General features: G+C 36.4%; 1 protein-coding gene across 4 annotated transcripts in view; it reads right to left on the reverse strand.

Moving 5' to 3' along the window:
* Positions 1-286: 286 nt before the first annotated feature.
* Positions 287-16718, reverse strand: part of FAM120B (family with sequence similarity 120B) — a 48063-nt gene continuing 31631 nt past the window's right edge. For 2 of the 4 annotated variants that reach the window (XM_057373619.1, XM_057373618.1), the window contains 4 exons: positions 10055-10261; positions 6287-6395; positions 4938-5051; positions 287-2077 (listed from right to left, as the gene is read on the reverse strand). In XM_057373619.1, the coding sequence (XP_057229602.1) occupies positions 2025-2077; positions 4938-5051; positions 6287-6395; positions 10055-10261 (483 nt within the window). In that variant the 3' untranslated portion in view covers positions 287-2024. Of the gene's footprint in view, positions 2078-4937; positions 5052-6286; positions 6396-7492; positions 8805-10054; positions 10262-16718 lie in introns of those variants that run through there. The other 2 variants (XM_057373620.1, XM_057373621.1) reach the window with 2 other exon arrangements.

The raw sequence follows: 16718 nt of genomic DNA on the forward strand, positions 1-16718 counted from the left end.
AAACTAGAATCTTTATGGTCATGTTCTCCTGCATGATTTCCTTCTAGAATCCGTAAGCTTTCTGGTACTGTGAACAATTCAAAGTTCAGTGAAACAGGAAAGTAGCACCTCTATGTTTCAACTTCATGCTTCTGCTTTCCTTCTACTATTCCTGGTGGGAAGAAAAAATCTTTTGGCTGGAAATAATAATAAGCAGCTTCTGCTTATGGTCTAAGATTAGGAAGCGAAACAACCTCACAGAAACATATCAGTTCTTCAATAGTCAACAATTCATACCACAGCTAGCACAGCAAAACTCCCACTCCAACTGTATTTAATTTTGTTTATTGAGGACAACAGAAATATTTTCTCATATCAAAGTCTGAAGCAGGAATTACCAACGAATTCTGGCACACAATCACATTCTTTTAAAATACACTATTATACATCACGAGATCTCTGAAACTTTCCATAAAAAAGTGAACTTTCCATAAAATTCAGACCACATTATTTCAAAAGGTTTGGAGGGCAGGGATAAAAATGATAATAAAAGAAAAAATTATAGTACAGTTACAGTCCATGACAAATCAATCAAAAAAGAAAGCAGGAATATCCCTAACATAACAGGATGCCTGAAATGCAATTCAAGGCATGGTGTTGTGTAAAAATGTTCAAACTTTTAACAAAACTACAAATCCTGATTTCTTATTTATTTCATTGGATTGTTGCTATATACAGAGTATGAAAGAATATATTTATTGGGTTACAAACAGAAGAATACATGGGAGGAAATTTAGTATGGATTTCTGTATGTCTGACAATGCTATTCACTTTGACTTAACATGGATAGTGAACAGGAACAACGTCCCACTGACAGATGACTCAAAGGAATTACCTGCACAAGGCCTAAGAATCAACATTAACTGAATAATCACAGAATGGGTCAGGTTGGAAGGGACCACAGGGGGTTGTCTGGTCCAAGTTCCTTGCTCAAGCACTTGGCACAGGAATACTATACAGATTGTTCTTGAATATCTCCAGTGAGGGAGACTCCACAACCTCTCCAGATAATCTGTTCCAGTGCTCAGTCATCTGCACAGTGAAGAAGTTTTTCCTCGTATCCAGGTGGAATCTCCTGTGCATCAGTTTCTGCCCATTGCCTCTTATCCTATTGCTTGGCACTGTGGAGAAGAGCCTGACTCCTCTCTTGAGAATCACATTGATTTTAGAACTAAACAAATACATATATCACTGAAATTGAATTACAAAGTGAAACATAACCATTTTTAAGAAATCATTTTGAAGGTAGGTGTTTAAATTAGAATTCTGGACTGAAAAGAAATACTGAGTGCTCACATGTCTTATTCATTATAGAAGCAGAGCATGACAGATTATTTCTCAGTTGAAAAAGAAATAAAAAGTTGTTTAGCTAAAGGTACCAAATGTAAAAGCAATTTTTGTCCCTTGTAAGAAAGTGTTACAATTTACAAGAAGGTAATTTTGTTTCACTGGCAGATGATGCTTACATCAGTGTAGTGAGGTTTCAAAGTTTTCAGGGTTTCAGTAACAATGGTATAACCCTTCAGATACAGACATGATCCACAATCAAGACACAAACCACAATACAGCATAGACATGACACATTAGTCATGGTGAGGAAAGTCTTGTAATATAAACAACTATTAAACATATGCAAAAATTATAGTTTATGTCTTAAATTCACACTCAGGAATAGATCACAATGTTATAAAAAACAGTTCAGCTTTTCCATGTTCAAATGCACAAAACAATGTAGGTAGACTGGGATGCTACTGTGCCTCAGCTACCTGCAACTTCAGTTTTAGTGATTCTGGTCTCATAACAAGCTTAGACTTAACACGATAAGTGACTATCAAGCTGAACAGCCTCAGCTTTGTGTGATTTCTTCCACAGTCACATGGTTCTGTTACTCAGCAAAGTTAATAAAAACAGGTTTTCATAAACAAAAATGATCCCAGTGGTAACTATTTCACCATCTCAGTTTGCCACTTATGGATATGAATTCTTTACTGAGGAGGAAGGTGGTATCTCCTCCGGTCTGGATGTCCTGATACTCCACCTGAAGTAAGAGAGGAATTAAATACATTCAATGAACATTAAAGCAGGAAAACAAGAGCTTATTAAGATAGCCTGCAAGAAAAGTTACATTTATATGTATCTTAAAAAATAAGATGTCCCCATCCAGGTGGTGTATGATTACGGCTAGTATTCTGAGATGTTGGAAGATAAAGTCCACTCTTCTTAAAACTCTTAGATGACTGTAACTTTTAAACCTAGTCCAATTAATCGGTTGGGATAGTGAATCATAACTGTGGGCTGGTACATGCAACTGTGAATTCTGGAAAGGAAAACATGCTGTTTAGAACCAGATACAAGCTAAATTTACAAATATTTTCATACTGGTTTAAGCGTGCCTGTGCACAATACTGCTTTAGTGACAGAGTCCTATTAGCAAAGCAGTACTCATGCTGTAAATTAAATATATTTTTCAGCACTGAAGTCCCATCTGCATTACAATTCTGCCAAAATCCTATTAATCAGAAACAAGCTTGAACAAAACACCAGTGTGGAAGCCTTGACTGAGTATCTTGCAAATGAGAGGCTGCTTGTATTATCAGCAGTTATGTGTTTTACAGTGTGCTAAGACCGAAGCGAGTGTACTCTTTCGGTGCAATTACATTCCATGAAAAAATGGATTATTAAAAGTGATTTCCACAGTTCTTAATGCTCAGTTTATTTTTAGGTTCTTATAGAATGAGTTAACATTGTGATGTAAAACAATGTATGATGTAAATATGATATAAATATAATGGTAAAACAATGGTCTTAATTTCTAATGAATGAAGTGTGTTGCAGCCACAAACTTAAAATCCATAAATTATCAAACAAGAAGTGTTGATGGAAAATCTACCTTCCTGTGAGGCTTAGATGTCCTGCTCTGGGTTACATGGATGTACGCCTATCCATTTGTAATACACACCCAAGAAACTTACAGAGAGAAGTTAAATGAATAAAATCAAACAAAAAAAAAATCCCAACCCTCCCATAAAAAACTCCACAGCTGAAGTCCCTACTCTCAAAATACAGCTACAGGATGAGCTGCTTTTTACAGCAGCTCAGTGGTTACTCTTGGCCATACAATGAAGGATGCCTAAGTCCAGTTCTTGTTCTGCCTGAGAGGATTCAAAGCAGTCTCTCAGAGAAATAACAGAACTTTCCTCCACTGGTGAAGTTGAGACATTGTCATGGAATTCTTAAACATTAACTGATAAGTGAGAGCAAAGCCTGTCTAATCATTATGTACACTCCTGATACAGAAGATATGGGTACCATGGTTACTGTTCCATTATTTTTTACTGCATTTAATCAAATAGTTTATACATAATATGCAACAGCAGGAACCATAACAAGGTATCATGAAGGATGGGATACACAGGTATCAGTAATATTATTAGGAAGTTTTATCACATAAGCTACCATGAACACAAAATGCCTACTTTTTTGTTCTTTATTTCTCTCTCTCTTTGGTGAGACACACATAGAACAGAGACAACAGCTACATAGAGAAGCAACCCAAATACCTGTGCTAATAATCCTAAGTTAGCAAACTCAGGAAAAGAATCTTGTCAGAATGAGTCATGTTGGCAGATCAGTTTAAAAAGATCTCAAAAACATTGCAAGACTCTTTTATAAGGACAGAAGTATTTTTTCCAATAAACTTGTTTTACTTACAACACAGGCAATTTAATTGCAGTTATGGGATCTTGTTTTAAGAGTGTCCTGAGGTTAAGAAATAGGCTTAGTGTAGAAGAAGCCAAGATGTTTAAATAATGCTACTGAAAGACATTTATAACACAGCAGCACAGTTACTGTAGAACGTACTTTGTGGAATACACCTAGACATAAGATCTCTGAAGCTGCTCAGAGATGATCTGACTACGAGGTTTCTTGAGGTGGTCAAGAACTGGTAACAATGACCAATTTTGGTTTTGCTTATGGTCAGCATACATACTCTATATTTCAGCCTTATATTTTACACACAGGATCGAAGAATATTATTTGTGAATCACATAGTATTATCTTATTCTCAGGCATTCAAGTGGCAGCTGAAACACATTAAAGACTTTATTGTATCTATTTATTATTTATCTTCTCTAATCATATCATCAATCTTTTTTGCAAACCTCACCTAGAAACCTAAAAGAAATTCTGGCTCTGCAGACTTAATAAAAGAATGTTTCTTAGACACTTCTCTTCCTTTTGCTTATTTTCCCTAACCTACTTGTATGTGCTCCAACTCACAGTAATGGGAAGTAAAACCAAACTATGTTAGCAACAGTGTTATCCTCAGTGGTGTTTCAATGAAATGTCTGTTCTTTTCAAGAAGTGAGACTGGTGAATGACTTAAGATTAATGCCAAGGCAAGGCAGAACTTGCATTTGTATCACTCAGGCAGTGACCTGGAAGCGGAGATCCTGATCTAGAAAACCACTTAAGAATGAGTTTAACTTTATTCACATGCTTGAGTGTTTTGCTGAAGTATGAACAAAGATCTGCAGCTAAAGACTACAGACACATTTCTGTGCAGCTGTGCCAATTAGTTTTAGAACTATTACAATTTTAAACACAGTTCAGCTGCAATCAAGCATGAAAATTGCAAATACCAACTGAAAGCTTTTTTTCCCAGAACATTCTGAGTAAATATGAGTACAGATTACAATTCTACACTCCACCTCACCCTGCAGTTAGTTTTTGCAAGTGGCAGTAGACAGCCATATAACTATGCAAGTTTTGTTGCTGGCTGCTGTAGGCCACACGTTACTGCACACGTAAACACGAATAGCATATAGACACAGAGATTGATGTTATACTGCTGATAGGGACAATTCCAAACCCACAAACATGTACACATTTTTTACCTTGTGATTGAGGATGTCTCTGTGAGAACCCCCTCATCTGGGTATGATATGGAAAAACAAAATGACTTCTGTGCGGTTGATGGAACCTGGGATTAAAATCTCTTTGTTCTCTTCCTGAAAAACAGTATTCACTAAGCAACTCTGATAGTATGTAAGATTAAATGAAGAAAAAGAGAGATAGTGTACTCTTTTCCAGGAAACAATATTTCTTAGTTTTGTGCCAAAATACTCATATACAATTATGATCATTCCAAACAAGAGTCAGCCTAACAAGCATGGTTCTTGTCCTCATTTCCATCTATGCACATCATGATTACAAGCTGTTAACAAGCGTACTTAGAAATCAAATCAAAATTTTATGACACAGATTTGGAGACTGCAGTCATTAAAACAAACAGAAATCTCTGTCCAAATTGGAATCACAAATCATAATTAAAATGGTTAAATATAGCTCTCAAAGAAAAGCAGATGCTACGAAGGTCTGGTATTATAAATCACCAACAGATATCCTCAATTTTCAGTGTCCAGCATGAGCAAGTTGTAGAGCCATATCAGAAGTACTGCTGCTACATAGTGCAAAGTACTCAACAAGCAGAAAATCATTCTCTCTGTTCTAATTTGCTCAAGGAATTCTGAAGGGGTAACTTTTATCCTCACAGATATAATTGATCAGATATTAAGCAAATTATAAATATGATATGAGCATAAACACTGAGATTTGGTGTGAATAGTTTCAAAGTCTCAAAAGCCTCAACATTCAGGCTGATCTGTGATTGATATTAAAAGCCTTTTAGATGTTTTTCACCCTGAAACTCAGGCAGATCAGGAAGGGAAAAAAAATATCTTTAGCAAACTGAGCCATAAAGTCAGGGGAAAAAAGCAAGATCTTAAAACAAAAAGAACACTTCTTCAAAGTACCCAAAAGCTCTCTTCTATTTTGAAATATGTCAGCGAGTCCAATCTTCAGTGTCTCATTCAGACCATCAACTATCGATGTTAAAACAGCTCCCTTGAGCAAATGAAAGAAAAAGCTCTGAGTCATTTAATTCCTTCTATGAAAGTAACTTTAGTCACTGAATAAATAGTGATGTCTCTGTTAATGAATGATACTTACTGCATATATCTCACTAGCTATATAACTAGATGGAAATATTATTCTATGTAAACTTGGTTAATCAAATTCACATAAATTGCTAAAAGGGGAAGTATTTTCTTAGCTCTCTTCATCAGCTTCCTGGAGAAAGAACTTAAAATTTGATGGGCTGCCTGTGCAATTGCTGCTGCTGTTGAAGGATAATTTAGCTCATCAATATATTAACTTTATTGAGAAAGGCCAACACAATGCCAACCTGCATTAAATCCATTTCCTCTTGGTCTGCTCTGTATCGTTCTGTTCTTTGCCGTGCAAACCTTGCAAATGAAAGACTTCAGATTCTGGAAGGGTGTATACAAAGACATCTGCAGACAACACATTTAAAAATTAAAGACAGCTCCACTCTTCTTTCTTCAGGTGTAGCACATATTAAGCACATACACAACAACTGTAAAACTTGTCTTAGCCGCACTTGTGCATACATGAAGGTGGTAGATCTGGTTCACGCTTTTACAGGAAATAGAGTTGGAACATTTAACATTAAAAGTGGAAAATAGAGCAGTTAAAATCAGTCTCTTATTCCCATCCATTAGAAACAAAACTTAACACAAAAGCAATACATCTGCCCCAACTCCAGACTAATAAAACATAACTGTCTAGAAAGAAATAGGGAAATTAAATAAAAGTGTTTACCTTGTGGTGTGATGAAAAATTCTACTGTCAAAAAGAGAAGCTGAAGCTATTTAAGGACTGAGAGATGTGATATATCCTTAACTTTCTCTGATTTCTGAGAGCTTTGGAAAAGTGACAAATCTTGGAATGTGTTTCTTTTCTTCCTAATTTGTACTGGGCATGTGGGATTTAGTACACCATGAAGAGAATTAGGAAAATTGAGATTTTAGAACAATAGCATAATTTGTGATTTTCATAAAATTGAACTGATTTTTAGAGAATGACAATTCCTTTTTTAGGAGCAGGAAGATGAGAAGGTGACAAGATAAGGTAAAAAATCTAATAGGTAGTAAGACTACAGTAAGTGAAGAGGTTTCTTAAATCAGAGGTAGAGTCTGTCTCCCTGAACCCACTAAGAACTTTCCCAATACATTTTTGAGTTAATAAACTTCTTAATAGAGCCTTAAATAAAACCCACAGATTTTACTTGTTTTTAAACACACAAACTGGGTCCAGCCTATGAAGAATACCCTCTAATGGGAAAAACCTTTCAATTTATTCTTGAGAAATAAATTCAGAATGTGTTTATGGGGGTTGGATGAAAAGAAAGATCAGAAAAGAACAAAACATTATTTATGCTGACCCTATTATGTAATTTCGTTTTAATTTAAAAAAATTGATCATGAACATAGTCATTAGTAAGAAGCACAATAAAAAGGCTAATAAAGGCTAATATCATTGCCTCACTTCTTTATGAGACTATTATAGCCAATTTTCTGTGTGCACAAACTAATATGATTACAGTTTTGCAAAACAGAGAACTAGCATAATATGAGCATAGCATATTGTCTTTAAAAAACAAGATGGCTCTATTTTTACTCTTATCAGAAGATACACATTTTTTATCTTTAACAGCTGCTAGCCTACAAAGAACTGAGCTACACAAAAACTTGTCCACAAAAATATCAACTGTATTTAAGGCATACATTTTCTTTTTGTAGAAAGGAAACTCTAAAATGTTTAAAATTTCTGATACACATGTAAATATTTAACAGGATTGCATTTCCACTGTAATATTTCAGAAACTTATTAACTGCATTTAAGCTTATTATATTCAAAACAACACTGATTCTGAGATTGCTTCAAGTCCCTGAAGTAATGCAAATGTCCAGATAACAGAGAAGGGGTAATAAGGAGTTAGGAGACAAGCATTGAGCAACAAAAGTGCTTTTCCTATAATTTTTCTTTTCCATAACAAAACATTCCATGTAGAATAACTTTGTTTTGAATACAATGCTGTCACTGTCACCAGATCAGATTTATGATGCTCAAGGTTAGATTGTTAACAAACAAGTGCTGAAGGATCTTGGCTTCCAGCAGGTTAAGCTCTGCCAGGAACTAAGTACCATTTTTATTTATTAAAGTTGAACTTATAATAATAGGAAAAAACAATCACATATACTTGTTGCCTTGCCAGTGTTCCCAGCTAACTGGCATCTCTTGGCAATTCTCCCCAGAACAGATTCTTGCCTCAGSTGATAAGCTGGAAAGCTACTTTATTAGTCTGGGTACATATCTCTGCCATATATGTACCATAAAATTGTACCTAAAAAATAAAAATGTATTTAAACTACTCTAAAAGTTCACATAGCTAGAGTATTTTTCCTCACAACAGAACAGTTTATCTGGGGTTTGTTTAAAATAGAGCATCCGGCTTTTAAAACCCTAACCTAGATATTTCAGTTGACCAAGCATATTTCTAACTCTGTTCTAAGAAAGCAAGATCTCTCTTCATCTTCGTTATAAAACAGGATAAAATAGAACTCTAACATTAACACACCAAGATTTTCAAATGTTATCTAAAACATACTACATAACACATTTAAAAATATCTATATCAATTAATACAAATTTTATACAGATTTAAATATGTATTGTCAAAGTTATCCACTAACCTGAATTCTACCCAAATGGAAAACAAGTATCAGTGTCACAGATCCCGATACTTTTACAGTTTCTCATTTATTCTTTAAATCCTCTACTGTTTTGCAAAAGTCCCGCATGAAATTCCTGGATGAACCATTGGCCTAATCCAAAATCTACTGAAATGAACAGACCAATTAAGAGGAACCACAGGATTTGGATAGAGGTTATAGTCTTAATCATATGATTGAACACATGTGGACAGGATCATTCTCCTCCTTCATGTTAAAAACATGTTCATCCCACCCACCCACAAGAGTTGTGCTCCTCACTCCAGACTGGCATGGTATGTAACTGGACACAAAAGCACAAAAGAAAACCAGTTACAAAACAACTGGCACAAGATTGGATGCGTGCGATTAAAATAAATCAAAACGGAAACCTTCTTTCTCTGTAATTGCTTCGCTTTAACCTCAAAGGATATATTCAGTAGCAGGTAAAAACATTTCAAAGGTCCTATTTTCAAAAGTAATTAAATGATACAGGCTTTTCAGTTCCACATTGAAAAGTGACACATAAATTGAAGATGTCTAGAGCTACCTTCACAGATGGGTACAGATCTGCCCAAGCATCTCTCCTCATATTCTGTGCTGGTGGGGCATGAGGCAGGTCTAGTTTGAGGCATCACCAGAGTATCAAGGAAGTCTTGCATCCTTGCAAGCCTAGCAGATCCTGCCTCTGAACCTGGACACGATGCCACTCCATTGCACTGCACTCAGCAGGATTCTGGTCCCTCCCTGCCCAGACATATTTGAAGTCATACTGATCTTTTGGTAACATAGCATGCAAATCTTATAAATACCCAGATTTGTAAGACAAAGTGAGGCTGAGAACTAAATACGTACTTGGAACTACAGGAAAGTACCTGGTGAGATTCTAAAACACATACCTGGATGCATACCTTCTTCTGATTTACAGTTCCTCCCTGAATTTACCAAACCTTCATCTCAAAATTTGGGTTCCTTAATGACTTTAAAATATCAGTCCCAAACATTTTAAAAATTAGGGTTACTCAGTATGTTTTTTTAAAGGTGTTCTTAATATGTTTCCTGAAGTCTTATGGGAAGAAGATCTCATTAATATCTCAGTACTAGAAGCCCATTATGGGTGTTTTCATTCATTGAAAATTACAACGATTTTTCTTATATTATTTTCTGGGCAGTGGGAACAAAAATAAAAGTAAAATTACAGCTTCCTTCATAGTCTCAGTATTTCTACTTTTTAATTTTTTTTGTGGAGAGAATAAGAAGGAATAAGTAAGAGAAGAAAAAAAGAAAGGGGCACAGTGTAAACATGAGCATTAAAACAACAAACAAAATGGACAGGTATGTTTTTACAAAGAACTGTCTGAGGGGATGTGATTACTTACATTGCCTTCCAAAAGTTCTTCCATGGAGCAACCTCGGTGCGACTGCTGGTATTTTTCTTGAAAAAGTTTTCCATCAAACACTGCCCAAGGCATCAGATCATCCATTTTGATTGGAAAGCCACAGGCACTGTTAGCCATGAGCAAAGTCGTAAGGCCACGAATAAGGACAGCGCCCAGATGGACAGCCCTGGGGTCTACCTGTGCAAGCTGCAAACACACACACACGAAGGAAGGCCTCACCAATCAGGAAATATGAGCAATCTTCCCATCACAGATAAACATGCAAACAGCAGAGGAAATTATAAACTGTCCCAAAGTTGTGACAATGATAGCTCTCTACTGCACAGTAGAATTTGTCTGAGGGTTCTCTATCTAATTTTATTCAATAAAGTGAAAGTAGTGAAGTTTAAGAAATACAGCATCTCACTCAAGTTTTTAAGACACATACATTCCAAATGAAAATGGAAAGACAAAATAAATTGCTATTCTCCATAGTATTTTTCAAGCATTAGCAGATCTGCAGGAAAAARAAAGTTCTTTTAGTGGAATATAAAACATGAACTGGGAGTATAAATTGATGTGTACAATGATCCACAGAACTTCCAGAGTTTGCTTACCCCAGAAATGTTACAGCATTTAAAAATCATTTAAATTACAGGATTTGACAGAACAAAGTTTATTGTATCCAAGTTTTTACTTTAAAAAATATCCTTTGACTGTAACTTGAAAGTCAAATTATTTCCCTTCAACCTGGATGTCTCCAGAAGAAATGGTGTGATAACATTTACAAAATGCAAAATGAGAAACTCAACAAGACAATTAAAACTCACAGCCAAAATAAACTCAATGGGTGAATTTAACATCCTATTGTGGCAGAGCATAGCAAAATATAAAAACCTTGAATCCAATATGGGAAAAACTGTGATTTTAAGTGTTGTTTAAACAATACAAAGCTCCTCAGTGGGCAGTGCCTTTTTCACAGTCTGTACCCAAGCAGTTTGTTAGGATCAGGAGAGATTCATAACAGTGTGGCCATCAATACTGTAATCCATGGTAGCTGTTGTACCCTGACAGTATGAATTATACCAGAAACGGAATAGTATCCAAAACACTCCAGAACAGAAAGGGCAAAAAGTGACTCAAATTGTCTTAGCCCTAGCTCCTGAAGAGCTGTGAACTGTTTTGTCTGAAATGCAATGGAAAGGGCTGGCCCATTATTACTGTGTCTTACACCTTGAAAGATCTCCAAAAGGCTTAAAAGATATGGACACACAACATCAGCACCTTATTTTTTAAAAAAAATGACAAGTAGTGAAACCCATGAAATGTAGTACTACTGAATAGGATTTTTTCTTCCCTAAGGTCCTCATAACAAAGTCAGGAAACATTTGCTAGAAATAAAGAGCTGTAAGACTTCTTCCAAAAATGAAAATTACTAATCATTTGGAGAACAGAGCCAGAACCTGGAGTAGGACTTAGGTTTTCTGCACTATTATGCAACGAGCTGAATTCTGTTGTGTAATTTGACTAGGTAAAGCGGACTTTTGTGATGTCCCCCTAACCACAGACAAGGGTCAGTGGGGTTCTGTTAAGATGACTTGAAGATATGAGGTGTACCTCCATGGGCTGTTTTCTGTACTGCACAAAAGCAAAAGAGAACCCAGATATGAAAATGCAGGCAAATGTTGCCAGGCAGGGAGGTCCAGAGCCCTCTGGGAAGAAATTCTTCTGTCTCTAGTGATTCCTGGAAAGGCATCAAGCTGGCCACCAGGGCACTGACCCAATATGACAGTAGTTGAAATTCATCCAGCATAGACTACTGGAGACAACCACTTGACATCCAGACTAATGCATGCAACACAAACTAATTTCACAGATTCATAGAATGGTTTGGGTTGAAAGGGACCTTAAAAGATCATCTAGTTTCAAGCCTCCTGCCATGGACAGGGACACCTCCCACTAGAATTTGAGCAGTCATTTAGAAAATGAAAGGTCCATCTTTTTCTGATCATGATACTTCACATTTGAGTACGGGAGACTCTCTTCTATCCTCCCTTTAAAAACAGAAGTATTTTCAGTAGGAGATCAGGTCATGGAGTTTCAGGAAGTTATTGCCTCCAGATGTAAGCTATCATTTTGCCAGCTGAGACTAGTAACTACATGCACACTCATACCTCTCTTGCTCTGGCAAGGAAAGTAGAGATCTGAAAACAATTTAACAATGCTGAAGGGTACTTGAAAGAGGAATGTGGCTTTAATGAACCACTATTATTTGTACTAAAGTAAACTGCAAGAGTGCACACAGCACCTTACCATGTTGCAGCTGAAATATTCTTACATTGCATTTACTAGCTTGTTTCTGATCACCAGAAAAAATCTTAAGACCTGTGAAGGATGTGTGTCCACATCATTTACCACCCCAGCTGTATTTTTTTAAATTATAATCGAGCTGATATATTGATCAAAAAGATAAAATAATGTTGCTGGTGACAGGCTTTGGAGGGTTTAAAATGGGGGGGGGGGGGTGTGCTTGTGTATGATGGATATTAGGTAAAGCTTGGTGTTTTGATGGAAATTAGTACAAGCCAGATGAAGGCAAGAGCTATCAACAGTGATTTCTTTATTTTAATAGGACAGGAAATACATTCACTGAAGGGTAGTTTCTATTTTCCAAGTCAGGCAATGAAAACCAAAGAAAATGAAAGCACAGTGAGTCTATAACAATCGGGCTGTGCACATGGCAAACCACAGAGTAGCCTTGCCATGGGAATGCTCACAACTGCTTGATGTCTGCAATGTTAAGATGCATGATGAGAAGTGGAAAATTCCAAAAGAAAAGAAGTCTTGTCTTGCAGGGCATTACACTCTAGAGATTACTTCCTTTCAGAAATTGTGCCTGTTCTTTTTACTATTTCTATAAACTCAGGACCCCAGTGAACCATGTGAGATACAGACCTGTTATCTCGCTGCTGCTACTCCTACAACCAGCTGATGACATTTATGTGACAGAGACAGGGAAAGTGTGAGAACTTCTCCTCCTGCACCAGCTGCCTCTGCTGTGCCCCTGCCGCTGTGCCTTGCCTACCAATGGCAGCTCTCCACCCTCCCTAGCATTTGGAGAAAAAGTTTACTTTTCCTATTTGTCAGCATTAACTGAAGACTGAGAACTCAAAAGTTCACAGTCCTTTAGCACCATTGCAGCAGATGTTACTGATACCAGAGGCCTAATCTGAACTGGGTAAGCTACTTGATATGAGCAATAGAAATGCTACAGCATCCACAACACTATGTATAAAAGTTTTGCCTAATAATTGAGAAATCTTTTTGCTAGATCTGTCACCACAGACTTATCTTGTGTCACCAAGTTCAGGCCAATCTCTGTGCATGTGCACACATTGACAACAGAAAGAGGCTTTGCAGGGTGGAATGTGTTTGCTCTCAGGAGCACTTCACAAATGTAGAACGAGAGACTGCAGATCCTGCTGAATAGTTTTAACTCTCAGGGAGAGAAAATACATGGATCTTGGACATGAAATGCAAATTTCCAGATCAAATTTTATCTCATGAAATAATATTAAAAATGATCAGGATATCAAAATACCTTTATGTTTTAAAGAAATAGTTCTCTCAGTCTTTGTGGATTCACAATGGATTTTTGATAGAGGTGTAAGCTTTATATTATGCATTTTGAAAGCTGCTCAAACTATTTCCAGGAGCATACTAAAAAAACCCTTTGCCCCTCAACTTAATTGAATTTAAAGGGTTCAAATTCTGCTAAAATGAAAAATAGGTTCTATGACAGCTGAAATGTGAGGGCGAATATCTGAACATGCCAGATGTCAGCAGACACAAAGGAAAGCTAGAACTACACACACCACCAAAGCCACCTCACTACCTGAATTTCTAGAAAACCAAGGAGAAAGGTAAAGATATGATGGTAATTTTGCAATTTTTTAGTTATCCCACTTTATGTGTCCTCTGTACCTCAATGTACTAAATACTTCATTTCATTTTAAAAACAGTTCCTTTAATAAGATTTTCAACAACACTCAGGACATGCTCTTTCTTAAAAAAAAATCTGTATTAATAATTGTTACTTAGTTAAAGTTTACTTTTTTCCTAATCTGTTACCGTCTTCCTGTGATGAAATTGAATACAGAACACATGAGTGCAGCTAACATTTTGAGACATAACTTTAAAATGAAATAACTTCAAAATTACATAGGGCATTGCTCCCACTCCTCCCTTCCCTACCCACCAAAAAAGAACACACCTGTTTTCATGATAAAAGGGAAAGTGTAACACTTCTGGTTAAAATTAATCAATTCAATAACAATACTTACGAGTCAATGTAATTTGCCTCATGCAATAAAGTGCTGGAATTCAAGTGGTAGTGATCAAAATCTGTGTACTTGTCTAGTTTAACCAGTTCCTTTTAGATTCATTTGAACTCAGTTGGTATATCATCAGTCTGATACTTCTTTCATTAACTTCCCCAGAAGTCACCTGTATCTTAAATGATCAAATATTTAACCATAGGCACTTTATGCTTGAGCAATAAAGGCAGAAGGTAGATTCTATCTCAGGAACTTGTCGTTAAAACAGTAAGGCTCAGCTTTGTCTGAGAGAACTAAGGTACGCTGTTCTAAATATAGAGGGATGAATGCTCAGCTGATGACAACTTAAGTTAAATTGTCTGCAATGGAAAGCATCACAGCAAACTGGTGCAATGTTGTAAAATTTAAGGACTGTCACCCTGCAGAGGTGGGCTGGTGAAACAGTACATTTACTAGCCATCAGTCAGCTCTAAGCAATAAGCTGTTGGGACCTGTCAAACGCAGGGGGGAGAGGAGTACCAATATTTTGAAAACAGACTAAGGTTTATTCTGATAAAAGATTACAGCTTAAATTAAGCTCTTCCTGCTTAAACAAGGTGTGTGCAAAGGAAAATGGGGATTGAAAAGAAATCCTATGAAGGCATTGGCTGCAACAGAAACTAGAAAAACCAGTTTTTAAAGACTTCTAAGACTTTGAAGTAAATATTTAGCAGTAAGCAACCCAATTGTTTAGTATTTCTGTGTTCAGGAAAGTTTATTTACTGGGTTTTATCAGGATTTTGATGTAAAATGATACCTCTCTATGGAACAACACTCTTATTTACATTAAGCCAAACCCTGAGGTAAACATAAAAAAAAAATTGCTTTTACCATTAAGCACTCTATAAATAATAATACAAAAGCACTACTGCTAACCAGAAAAAAATCTCCTTCAGTTCCAAAAAGATTACATCTCATTTCTTGTTTAATTTTCAGAAACAGTCACCTTTATCAGAACTCTTAATCATATCCACAAAAAACTCCAGTATAAGTGACATTTCTGTGATAATGAATTTTACAGTCAAAAAGTTCAGTCCTCTCAGCTTATTTATTCAGTTCTGCAATGGACAGCACATTAACATCTGCAGAAAAACTGAAATGACATTACTTCTCTTGTTTTAGCCACAACTGCTCAACTCTGATCTAAATGATTGCTGTGCTAGTGACAGTCCACAATACTTGTGACATCTACGGAATGTTCACATCAATTTTGAATAACAGTCATCAGGCTAACTATCTGATTGTAGCCCAGCCAGCAGCCATGTCCTTTCTATAAAAGTGAATGGATTCATTCAGATGAATTGGATTTACTGTTTTAAATATTTGCTCATGTTTTTGGTGACATACTTATCCTTGAACCTCCTCACCTTTCCATCACATAGATAATATTGAATTTAGTTTGTAGGAGGATGTATTTTATTTGTTTGGGACTCTCAAAATTTTTGTGGTCTGATTTTTTTCTTTTTTTTTATCCTACAGTAGTTAAATGTTGTGGAACTATGAGAAGGCAAAGTATTAGCAGCTCCACCTGCCTTGTAACTAATAAAGTTCATCTCCCTGATGGGTGACAAACTACCAGCAGACTTCTGGTACATCAGTGCCACGAACTGATGAGCTTCTAAATGTGCTGTGTCACTAGCATGTGAAGTGGTTCATTAATTATTAGAATTTTCTTCCCCATGCCTGTAGCAATGTCTCCCTCTCACATGGATGCCTTAATAAAATGATGTCACATTAAAGTTTCCTCCTATTGGGCAACTTAGAGTGCCTTCCCCATCTCCCCTGCCGTCTATTTAAAACGACCAGCAGTAAATACTGCTCTCCCAGACTCCTACATCTCTGTCAAATGCAGCTGAAATTGGCCAACACATTCAAATGTTGTTAGAGGACAGAGAAAAAATTTTAAAAGTATGCAAAAGGTCACTTCTCTCCCAGTAACTTTCCATTGTAAGCCTTCAAACATCAAACTTTTTCCACTCGTTTACTTTCTGACACTATATATTTCTGTATTCTACTCTACACTGTCTAGCTCCATTACCAATTCTCAAAAATGAGGGTCTTCATTTGCTGCTGCCTCATCTTGACTGTACTCCTGATCTAAAGTCCTTATTCCCACCTTAATGCAGCACTATCCCTCTGTTTAATCATAGGACTGGTCCACGGAACAAAATTTTAAGAGTAAAAACTCCGCCCTCAATAGAACTACTCAGCAGTGTGCTTGGCTGCCCTTGCTAATGCAGTGTGTCCTTCGACAGCCTCAGACTATATTGGCACATGACAGCTGCTTA

This window comes from Malurus melanocephalus, unplaced genomic scaffold (genome assembly GCF_030028575.1).
Source record: "Malurus melanocephalus ecotype Western Australia unplaced genomic scaffold, MMel_1.1 scaffold_203, whole genome shotgun sequence".
NCBI lineage: Eukaryota > Metazoa > Chordata > Aves > Passeriformes > Maluridae > Malurus > Malurus melanocephalus.